At 36.4% G+C, this 12,557-nt stretch overlaps 1 protein-coding gene across 1 annotated transcript in view; it reads left to right on the forward strand.

Annotated features, from left to right (window-relative positions):
• Nucleotides 1-12,557, forward strand: part of GFRAL (GDNF family receptor alpha like) — a 105,946-nt gene that overhangs the window by 24,559 nt on the left and 68,830 nt on the right. The window contains exon 6 of the mRNA XM_006893156.1: nt 5,001-5,251. Coding sequence (XP_006893218.1) covers nt 5,001-5,251 — 251 coding nt within the window. The remainder of the gene's footprint in view (nt 1-5,000; nt 5,252-12,557) is intronic.

Genomic DNA, 12,557 nt, shown 5'->3' on the forward strand with positions numbered 1-12,557 from the left:
AAAGAAGGAGGTAAAGATTTAGGTTTTACTCTAAATATGAAAGAAAGGCTCTAAAGAAGTTTGAACAGAGTCATGAATATCTGGCATGCCCATTAAAACTTTGACAGTATCAAGTCCTATGTCATTCTCACAAATATTACTATAAGTAAGCCAATTGTTACAGCTATTGTATTGCTTCATCTCACTAAAGATCTCTCTCTATTTCATTGATACTCTGCTGTACCAAACATTCTACCCTTCTCTGGGATTGGGCCCTCATGGTAACACATCCAAAGTACACGAGATAAATAAAGTCTTGACATCTTTGCTCTTCCATTTTTTCTTCCTTTCTGAAGAATTTGAATTGATATCTCATCCATTCCTGGAGTATTCTTTTTCACCAACGCTTTCAGGACAACTTCAATGTCTTCCTTCAATACTATAGGTTCTTGATCATTTCTTCTGAAATGATGATTGAACATAGAACAATTTTTTGGCACACTGTCTATATTCATATTCTTTCAAAACTTCTTGCATCATTCAATAGTCTGCTCATACATTGCCCCTCTATCCTTCCAAAATATTTAGAAGATTCCAACTTATAACCATCCTTTTATTATATTATATCTCAAGACATGAAATTACCCTTCCATTCCTTGGGAGATGCCACATATGCTCTTCCTTTTGGGATTTCTAATTCTAGATCTTTCCACATTTCATAATAATTATTTGTGTTTTCAAGATTCCCTCTGAAATATTCTGTTTAGTTTTTCTATTCATTTTAGTGAGTCTGTGTTCAAGATTGTGTTTTAGAGTTGCTCTTTACTTTCATTTGTTTAGGTTTTTGTTTGTTTCCTGCCTTTTAATAGCCTTTTGCTTTCTTCATGTATGATGTTGTGGTGTTAAGAGTTTATTGTTCAAAATGGAATCTGAATATTATCAAAAGGATAACCATGAGGAGGTGAATAGGGTATGTTAGCATATTCTCATATGGATTGGCTGTCTCATCATTAAATTGGGTGAATTCAGCAGTAGGATTTGAGAGAATCTCACCAACAGTAAAGAAGATACAAAAGAATGCATCACACCCTTGGGGTCGGACATTCTTGCACCAGCTACCCCTGTAGCCTCAGCAGCCTTTGCCAAAGCAGAGAATCAGAGACCTGATGCAAGATTAACCTGACTTTGGGACTGCTACTCTCCGGAAACTCAACATCAAGAAAACAAAGATTCTCACCATTGAGGCAATTGGCAGCACTATGATAGAGAAGAGATTGAGATGGTTAAGAATCTCAGCTTGCTCAAGTCCACAATCAACACTCTTGGCTCCAGCAGCCAAGAAATAAAAAGACAAATCTGAGACCTCTCCAGAGTGCTGAAGAGCAATGATGTCAGTCTAGAAACTAAGGTGCACCTGATCCAGGCCACGGTCTTCACAATTAATTGCTATGCATCAGAGAGTTAGACAATGACTAAGGTTGGCAAAAAAAAATATGGTTTTTAGTTGTGATGCTGGAGAAGAGTACTGAACATACTATGGATTGCTGAGAGAACAAATAGGTCTCTCCAGGAAAGGATGAAACTAAGTTGCTCCTTGGAGACAAGAATTTTGAAGCTCCATTTCACATACTCTGGGAATGTTGAAGAGGGACCAGACCTTGGAGAAGTACATCATACTTGGAGGGGTGAAGAGACAATGCAGGAAAGAAAAACCCTGAATGAGGTGACTTGACACAGTAACTAGGGCTATAAGGGGAGGTGTTAGGAGACAGTGAGATTGACTCAAGATAAAACAGAGTTCAGAGATATTGTGCATAGGGTCACTATACATCACAGTCAACTTGACTGCACGTAATAACAACAACAACCATTCTGTGGAACCAGAGCCCTTTGCCCAAGTTTGGATTTTGTTGTTGTTTTGTTCCACTTTTTTTTTTTAGGCTTAGGGGACAGAGCCATTAATGGCAGGACTAAGGACTTGTAACACCTGCCTAAAGCCACGAGACTGAAAGTTGAGGTGCTTGAACACATTTTTTAATCTGTCCTGACTGAGTGGTTATATCTCGTACAAATCTTAATTATAGCTTTTTGACTTCCCAAATTTAGTTCTGTGTGGTATGTGAGCTAATGCAACTGATTTTGGAACCAGAAAAAGCAGCGAGATTGGTGTTGGGCTGAGTAGAAAGAAGAGTGGGAGCATGGAGGACATGTCTGAACCCTGTGGAGTTAATTTTATGTTGTTGATGGGGAAAGTTCTCCATTGTGGAGTTGGTAAAGGTCAGATATAGCCATATCCCACGACTCTTGCTCCTTTTTACAGTTGTCCTTGATAACATTATACAATTTGCTGAATAAAGATGTCATAAGTGTTTGTAGCATCAAACGTATTATTGATATGGTCTCTAAGTTCGATATGTTCAAGATCATATTTTTACTTTTGTGGATATGTTTTAATTTTATTTACTGTCATCTTGAATTTTAAATAAGCTGATGTTCTATTCCATAATCTCTTATCTTGTTCTGATGTTATTGAGCTTTACCAGCATTTTTTCCACACATGTAGTCAATCTGATTGTCATTGTTGTTATGTGCCATCAAGTCAATTGTGACTCATAGTGACCTTATGTACAAGAGCTCTAAACACTGTTCTATCCTGTGCCAACCTAGCCATCTCAAACGCACTTATACCCACTGCTCCAGTCACAGAATTGATCCATCTCATCGAAGGTCTTCCTCTCCCTCAACTCCCCACCACTCTGCCAAACATGATGTCCCTCTCCAAGGACCAGTCCCTCCTTGTAACACGCCCAAATTATGTCAGACAAAGCTTCAGAATCCTTGACTCCAAGGAGCATTCCAGCTTCACCTTCTCCAGGACAAACCTGTTTGTTCTCCTAGTAGTCCATGGTATATTCAACACTCTTCTCCAGCATCACAGCTCAAAGGCATCAATTCTCTTTCTATCAACCCTATTCACTGTCCAACTCTCTGATGGACAGTGAATTGCAAAGACTATAGCCCGGATCAGGTGCACCTTAGTCTCCAGCCTGACGTCATTGCTCTTCAGTACTCTTGAGAGGTCCCTCACAGTCAACATTCCCAATGCAATTTGTCTCTTGATTTCCTGGCTGCTGTTACCAAGAGTGTTGATTGTGGAGCAAAGCAAACTAAAACTGTTAACTATCTCAATCTCTTCACCATCCATACTGATGCTGCTGCCAATTGGCCCAGTAGTGAGAATCTTCGTTTTCTTGATGTTGAGCTTCAATCCATATAGTAGGCTGCAGTCCTTGACCTTCTGCAGCAAGCACTTCAGGTCTTCCTCAGTTTCAGCAAGCAGGGTGATTATTTTGTTTAAAAGATATTTGCAATCAATAAATTTATGATCTTGAATAATTTTATAATGTCATTTTAATTATGTATATGCATATGTATATGTATATATATATGAGAGAGAGACCTCTTTTATGTATTTTCTTTTCTTTCTTACAGAAGATAAGATCTCCTTGTCTTCAATTTTCTTTTTCCGTGTACTGTTAGTCCGTTAATGAATATTTAGTAGTGATGATAGAACTATTATACACATGAGCAGTTAGGATTTTTTAAAAGACAAATTCTATCATTTTCCTAAACAAATTTTGCCTTAGGAAAATTTTCTCCATTTATAAGAAATCATTGTTAATGTAATTCAGATGCAAAAAAGTCTCCTAATGAAAACCATTTCCTCTATGAGAATGTTAAGCTCTTTATTATCTACTTTTTTAAAAAAAGGTTGTTCATAGGGCAAAGTATGGAATATGTTTTTGAATAATATAATTTCCATTCTAATTTTAGCTTCCTCAATTTACTATGGTTTTTAAAATTCTGTCTTATTTTCATTTAAAAAGCCCATGTATGAACTAGTTCTCAATTTTGTCTAAGGTGTTGTATACTGTCGAGTTGGACCCTACAGGGGCTTTTTGGAGGCACTAAATCACGTAGAAGAGATTGCTTTATTTCTCCAGTAAAGGAGCTAATGGATTTGCATTGGGTTAGTAGCATAACTACACACCATTAAGCCACAGATGCTTATTGGGTGATGAGTTAATATTTTGCTTAGCATAATAAGTGCTTAGCAACTTACTAAAACATATTTCTTTAAGTACCATGGAATATTTATAAAATTTTACTATTTATTATGTCACAAACACAAAGGCAACACTTCTTGTGTACAGAAGTCAGGTAGAACAAATTCTCTTAAATTTTGTAATGTAGCTACAAGTTAACAGCAGACTTATCTCTTGAGAACCTCATTTGTTGGGAAATATGTTGACATAAAACTGAGGATTAACAAGAAAATAAAGACATTGAAAATACATTTTTAACACACCATGTCTACATGTACATATAAATTAGAATGTCAAATTTAAGAGTGTATATATTAGAAAAATATTTCCAATTTTAAAATTAATTTAATATGGTTATGTAACTTATGTATTAGAGTATAGCTATTAGTGTTTGCTATTAATGATATGTTATGTAGTATCTAATTTTCACAACCCAATTTCTTAATGAAATACAGTATTGAGTAAATATATAATTCAAATTAAACTTAATGAAGCACACATTTAGAAAAAATAAGGAGCATGTTAGTGCAAAGTTATGCTGTATCAGGCTCCTGAGCAATAATTAATACTGACCGTGTTTACATTTAGATGAATGTCTTAGGTATTTAGTGCTGCTCTAACAATTTATCAGAAATAGATGACTTTAATGAACTGAAATTTATTTTCTTCCAGTTTAAGTAGCTAAAAAAAGTCTCCACTTAGTGTATGGTTTCAAGGGAGAGCTTCTTTTCCCATCAATTGTATGGAGAGGTACATACCATCAATACTGAATGTAGAAATTTACTTTTTATCCATTCCTAGCATCCAGGAAGCATTTTCTTTTCTATTAGTCTTTCATTAGATGAGGCAGACAGTACCACCTATTAATGTGAAATATTAGACACAAGCTAATTCTCTTTGGTTCTCTTTTTCTAGGACGCGTTATACAACATTTCAGTTAAAATGTTGGCAGCACGTGACTAGAAAGTGCCAGGAAGATGACACTTGCATCAGCACCTTAACCCAGCATGATCTTATCTGCTCAGGACATAATGATTGCAAGGCAGCATACATTGGGACCTTTGGGACTGTTCTCCAAGTTCAGTGCACCTGTAGCTCCATCACACAAAGTGAAGAATCTTTGTGCAAGATTTTCCAGCACATGCTTCACAGAACATCATGCTTCAGTAAGTTCATCAAATCAAATTTCCGCAAAATGTGCTTTATGTTTCTTGGTTTTGATCTATAGAGTATTGTAATCCAGCACAGACCCTTTGCTCACAAAGTTCGTTTTGTATGCGCTAACTCATTTGAAAGGTGTAGTTGCTGCTGTTTTAATAATTTATCATGATGTGGTACATGTTTTTAAACTCTGATACGTCACTCCTAGTTCTCATTTCTTGATTTCATTATAATTAGAACAGAGGATTTATTCTATCAGAAAATGGTTGTGCTAATTATCTATTGTTGAATAACAAATCACGTCAAAATGTAGTTACTTGCCCAGGAACTATTTGCTATATCACATTTTAAACTTGATTCTGCTGGGCATTTCTTCTGATAATCTTGTTTGGGGTCGATCATATATCTGCACTCATCATTTTCAACTGAAAATGGATGATCTAAGCGAACATCTGTCAAGCACACAATGTATGCATGTACATTATACATTTCAGATTGCTTGCTTTACTTCTGCATGATCCTTTCAGCACCATAGTTTTAGTCTCTTATATGGCAGTAGAAAATACTAGAGGTTTAGTCCTAATGTACCAACACGTACACAGAGTCTATGTCTTTCATATATGCTAATTTCCATGTAGTCAAAGTAAGTAACATGGACAAGCCCAGAGTGTGCATAGACAGGGACTATATGAGGATGTGACAATTCACATGGCTGTCATAGTCTTTTCAAAATGTTTGTCTTTCAATTTAGTTGTTTTTCTCTTTAGTCTTTAATATAGCTGTGAAACTACTGTTGCTGATGTTGTTGATTGCCTTCGAGTTGACCACGACTTGTAGTGACCCTATGAACAAAAGGCTTGAAGCCCCTCTACAAATATCAACTATTATCAAAGGTCATAGAGTTTCCAGAGCAGGCATGTTGTTTAGGAAGTGGATGCCATTTCTTCTTCCAATGCAAAATTACTAATAATTATAAAATATAAAGCACCTTTTGGGGAGATGTTACTCTATAGAAGGGATAAGAAAACTGGAATTCGTAAATCAACTAATTTACTCATAGCAATAATTGAGCAAGAACTTGTCTATCAGTCTTACAGAAAGACTCTAGCTGAACAATCATAAACTCAGATCTAGTCTTATCCATCTTCAGGGTTTGTCCTTGAAAATACTTCAGTTCCTAGAAACCACAAAGGGTCTCACGGGTATACACTTGACCAACAAGCACCATTCCCAGGAGGAAATTATAACTGTTTACAGTTACATTACAAATGTAGTTTTTATATTTATGGAAAATGTTACACAGATATGTGTTTCTGGTTTTCATTTATAGACACATAGGAGAAATGAATTAGTTAATATAATTAAAATCATGATTTGTTTGTGTGTATTAGGTAATATACATACAATTTGGAGTGTATGGTTTTGATAATAATAGAATTCTCTATGGAAATATTTCTATAATTTATATAATTAGCACTATAAACATACTTCAATTGAAATCATAGTGCAAAGAAAAAATTTTAACATTATACATGTTGAGTGTTATTTTCTAAACAATCTTCCTCTCTGATTAAGGTTAAGTGGTTAGTTATGCTGAAACTAAAAGTACTAATAAGGAATGACATGTTACTTTACAGCAGGGAATATCAAATGACAATATAGCCAACAGCCATATAGATTGTTACTTTACAATGGATAATTAAAACTATTTTCAAGATATAGTAAATGACCAAGAAAAAAAATAAAATAAAAAGAGGCATCCTGTGAATTACTAGCAGCTGTTTCCTAAACTTTCTCTTCCCAAGCTTGGATTTCTCCTGTGTATCTTTAAATATTGTTGCTTTTATCTTTATCGTGTGTGGCCACCATGAATTCTACTGAAGAAAAAACAAATTTATAGAGAGGCAATAGATGAAAAAAAATCTGTATAAAGAGCAGAATTGAATGTTTTAAAAGTTCTTAAGCATTGACATACTTCATGACGATTGTAGAAAAATGAAAATATAAATATCACCTTTTTATACACAAATTATGACCAAGCTTAGATCATTACCTTAATGAAATTAAAAATTTCAAGTAGTAGAAATATAGTAGTAAAGGTTCTTCATAGTTTTCAATTATAGTTTAAATACCTGGAAAATAATAATAAGATGCTTAAAAAAAAAGGGTGAAGCTAATTTTTAGGCCCATGTGGACTATTAGGTTCTAACTCTAGCCCTCATTCCCTGCCTCATTAAAGGGAAGAAGTACAAGTGAATGTTTTGAACGAGGCATCACTGTGAATGTTACCTTAACTCATTTCAAAATTTCAGTACTTAAATTTTTTATGAAGGTCAACACTTCTACTTAGCATATTTCTAAATCTTTTTAGTTTCTATTTCTTTGCTGAGTATCAATGAGAAGGCAATTGTTGTTGTTTACCATAGAGTCAGAACTGACCCATCACTGACCCTCTGGAGGTTTTTCAGAGGCAGTTAAATCAAGCTGGAGGAGATTGCCCATAGGGAAGCTTTTTAATTGTTTTTCAGTCTGCTGTGTTTATTTAGCGAGAAACATTGTTTTACACATTCATATTATTCCAGATCATAGTAAACAGCACATTTTACACTAACCTTTTATGAGCAATTTTGCTGTCAGTGGTGGTTGTCCTTGAGTAGATTCCAACTCATTGCAATCCATCTGTGCAGACTAGAACTATTCCTTAAGGTTATCAGGGATGAAACAATTCATCCATATCTCTAGGTCTGTGTTCTGATGTGTCTCCCTTGTTGCTGTTAATGCACCATCGAGTTGACTATGACTCATAATGACCCTAAGAACAACAGATCTCCTATATTCTGAGCCAGCTTCACCATCTGTGATATACTCAAGCTTTTTGTTACAGTCACTGTGTCAATTTGTCTTGTTGAAGGACTTCCTCTTTTTCTCTGACCCACCACCTGACCCAAAATGATAGCTTTATCCAAAGACTGCTCTCTCCTGTCAACTTGCTCAAATTACGTGAGATTAAGACTCACCATTTTTGCCTTGAAGGAGAGTCTTTCTAGCTAGACCTTCAGTGCTTACTTATTCATGCCATCCAGGACTTTAATACGCAATGTAATGAAATGACATTGTATATACAGTGTCTTTTATTATTATTATTATTATTATTAATCTTATTAAATACTAAGTACTTTGTGCTACTATATACCATGCCTCACTAATGCATGTTTCTCTGAAATCAGAAAACACATAATACTAAAAGTAATCTTCAGGGAGCTCTGGTGGCCTTGAGGCAAGAAATTGTGCTGCTTGTGCTGCAATCCTCAAGACGTGCAGTTCTAATCTACCAGATGCTGCCCTGAAGAAGGCGGTACAATCTCTTCCTGTACCAGTTAGATCCTATTCGATGGTACACAACAAGAAAAAAAAAATAAATAAAAGTAATTTTAGGTTCGTTGATGTATCTAAGAATGATACACAATTTTGAATAATAACAGAGTGCATGTTGGGAAAGAGTAGTGACTATTTCATGAATTACTAAAATAACAAATATGTCTTAGAGAAAGTGCAACTAAGTTAGAAAAAAGAATGATGAAACTTCATCTTACATAGTTTGGACATATTTTCGGGACTGGGCAGTTTTTGGAAAAAGACATCAAGCCAGGGAAGTTGAAGAGTCAGAAATAGAGAAGACTCTAACGAAGATAGATATATTGACACAGTGACTGTAACAACAGTGGCCAACCTATGGGAAATCGTGAGGATGAGTAAGGAATAGGGCAAGGTTTTGATCTATCATATATATGGGGTTGCTATGAGTTATAGGAAATTCTAGTGGATTGGTGGTAAGGAGTTATTGTGTCAACCCAAATGCACACAGTTCAAATCCACCAGCTGCTCTGCAGGAGAAATATGGACAATTTCTTCCCGTGATCTGTATTGTCTTTGAAAACCTGGAAAAAGGTAAGCTTTAAGTCAGTTCGAACTTGGCTATATGTCACAACAACAGGAATTAGAGTCGACTTAACAACCATAACAACAGCAGCATTTTTCAAGTTGTTTGAGAGTGTTTTGTTGTTGTCTGGAGGTATTTTGATGTGTTTTTTTGTCAAAAAGGATCACCATTTTTTTTGCATGCACTCTTTACATATTTATGACCTTGATGCTAATATTTTGCCAATTCTGCATATGAAGAAAAGGAAACTAAAATATTTAGCATCATTTTAGGGTCCTTTTCAAGGATGATGGAGTCAGCATTCAAACCTCAGCTGGCTGATTTCAGAGCCTGCTACATTTCTTGCTTGTAAAATGATAAGGGACAGCTCAGTATGAAATGCTCTCTCAGTGATAACTTCTCAGCTCAGGTCTCAGAACTAAGTTTTGCAGCATGTTAAAGTATCCTGACTCCTCAATTACTTTAAGCAGGATGTGATTATGTGAGAACATGTGTTGGATGAACTGAGTTCTGTCACCAACCTTCACTTCAGTCCTAACCTCTGGACTCATAACAGACTGACATTTCTCTGATATTGTCTAAGATGAAGCTGACAGAGATGAGAGCAATGAAATAAAGAGAAAAAGAAAGAGGACCATAGAAATTAAAAAAAAAATCATTAATATGTTTCCTCCCAATATTGAATTGTTCAGACCCCCAAAGTCAGGTTCAGTAACCTCATTCTAATACACTTAGTATTCTCATAGCTGGAGTCAGTTGTTGCTCTGTACAGTAGAAGTTGGAAACCACCCATAGGTGACCTTCTGGCTTGTTTTCAGAGGCAGTTAATGTCATGGGAGGAAATTGTCCATCCTTCTCCTATGGAGCAGCTGGAGGCTTCAAACCATGTACCTTCGAGATTGCAGAGCAGCTTCTTGCTATTAGACCATCAGAACTCTGCAGTTTATATTGTATTCCTTTGAAATTACTTTTTTTTACCTGTAATGGATATACACCTTTTTGCTGTCATTGTTATGTGCCATCGAGTAACCTACAACTCATAGTGACCCCATATACAATATCTTTGAACACTGCTCTGTCTTGAGCCAGTCTCTCTGTCTCTGACACACCTGCCCCCATTAACTGAGGTACTGTTTTAATCCATCTCATGCAGAGTCTTCTTCTCCTGTGGTGTCCCTCCACCCTTCCAAGCATGTTGTTCTTCTTCATGGACTAATCTCTCCTGGCCACATGCCCAAAGTATGTGAAATGGAGCTTAAAAATATTTGCTTCTAGGAAGCAACCTGGTTTCACACTCTGCAGGATAACCTGTTTGTTCTTTGGCAGTCCATGGATATGTTCAATACTCGTGTACAGCGCCACAACTCAAAGGCATCAATTCTTCTTCTGTTCTCTTTGGTCGTTGTCCAGCTCTCTGATGCATAGCAAGTAATTGTGAAGACTATGGCCTCAATGAGGTGCATCGTAGTCTCCAGACTGGCACCATTGCTCTTTAACTCCTTGGAGAGGTTGACAGCAGCTTTTCCAAAGCAATTTGTGTTTTGATATTTTTGACAGCTGGTGGCAAGAGTTGATTGTAGTTTCAAGCCAGCTGAAATTGTTAACAAACTTCAATCTGATCTCTCTTCAATACTTTATTTGTACAAAAATACATCACACATATAAATTTCACTCTGTCACCCTCCACTCCTTCACATTATACATATTGTTTTTTCATTGTTGTGAAGTCAGAACCCACTCATAACTGACACTGCATTGGGTTTCTGAGTTTGTAAATAGCATTGTAGAAGATTTCTCATCTCTCCACTGTGAAGTAACTAATAGATTTCAACCACCAGAAAGGTGTGGCTTCTGTATTAGCAGTGCAACTCCCTAAAGACTAAGCCATCCAAGCTCTACATACCACTTTTCTTATTGCTATTTACTGTGCTATTGTTGTTGAATGTTGTTAAGTACAACTCATAGTGACCCTATGAACAACATATCTGAACCATGTCCTATCCTGTGTCATCCTTGTCATCTCTGATATACTTAATTTCATTGCTGCAGCCACTGCGTCAACCAATGTTAGTAAGGATCTTGTAAGTAAACCAGTACAAAATAATTTCTTAAAAAGGATCTTCCTCTATTTTGCTGACCATCTGCCTTTTCAAGTGTGATGCCCTTTTCCAAGGAGTAGTCTCTCTCTTAACAATATTCCCTGATTCAGGTCATGGTCTTATCAAGCACTTGCTATGGCTCTGAGTGTTGGACAATGAATAAAAATGACAGAATAAAAATTGATGTGTTTGAGTTGTGGTGGTGGAGAAGAGTATTGAAAAGAGCAGCGATGTCTTGGAAAGAATGCAGCTGGAGTGCTCCTTGGAGGTAAAGAAGACAAAGACTCACCTCACATACTTTGGGCATTTTGTTAGGATGAGGGTTGGTGAAAGAGAGAGACCCTTAATGAGATTAATTGTCCCAGTGATTGCTGCAATGGGCTTGAGTATGTTAGAGATGATGAGGATGGCACAGGATAGAATAGGGTTCAGATATGTTGTTCACAGTGTTCCTAAGGGTAGTACTTGACTCAATGAAGCCTATTAAGCAAAAACAGCAACCTGTTCAAAGTAAATGATCATACTTGACTCCAAGGAGCTTTCTGGCTATGTTTTCTCTAAGACATATCTGTTTGTTCTTTTGGCAGTCAATGGGACACTGACCAGTCTTCCTCAATAAACACAATTGCATGATACTGATCCTTCTTTTGTCATTTTTCTTATTTGTGAAGATAACTGAAAAGACCACAGCTTGAATCAGCTGCAACTTTGCTTTTAAGCAGACATCACTGCTCTTCAATATTTTGGAGAGGTCCCTGACAGGACAGTTTCCCAATACAATATATCTTTTGATTTCTTTACTGCTAGTACTGATGGTGTTGACTGTGACTCCAATTAAGATAACAACTTCAGTCTTTTATCCATCTATCTTTATGTTGCTTACTGGCCCAGAGGGGACAATCTTTACTTTTTCTTGTAATATATGTTGTGGGAGGATGTTAAATATATCATCAAGGAAGAGTGCAGGTGGTCATTACAAAGACAGAAGAGGAAGAAAAGACCAAAATCGATGTCAGAAGAAACTCTGAAGATTGCACTGGAACGTAGAGAGGCCAAAGCACAAGGAAGAATCCAAAACACTAAAGAGCTGAACAGAAGATTCCTAAAAGCAGCACGGAATGACAAAGCAAAATACTACAATGAAATGTGTGAGCAGCTAGAGTCGGAAAATCAAAAGGGCCAAACTCGTTCAGCATTTCTTAAGCTCAAGGAACTGAAGAGCAAATTCAAACCTCGAGTTGCTACAATCAAGGATGCTTTAGGCAGAATGTT

The sequence above is a fragment of the Elephantulus edwardii genome, unplaced genomic scaffold, assembly GCF_000299155.1.
Source record: "Elephantulus edwardii isolate Elephantulus edwardi_28Jun2011 unplaced genomic scaffold, EleEdw1.0 scaffold00124, whole genome shotgun sequence".
In the NCBI taxonomy this organism is placed as follows: Eukaryota; Metazoa; Chordata; class Mammalia; order Macroscelidea; family Macroscelididae; genus Elephantulus; species Elephantulus edwardii.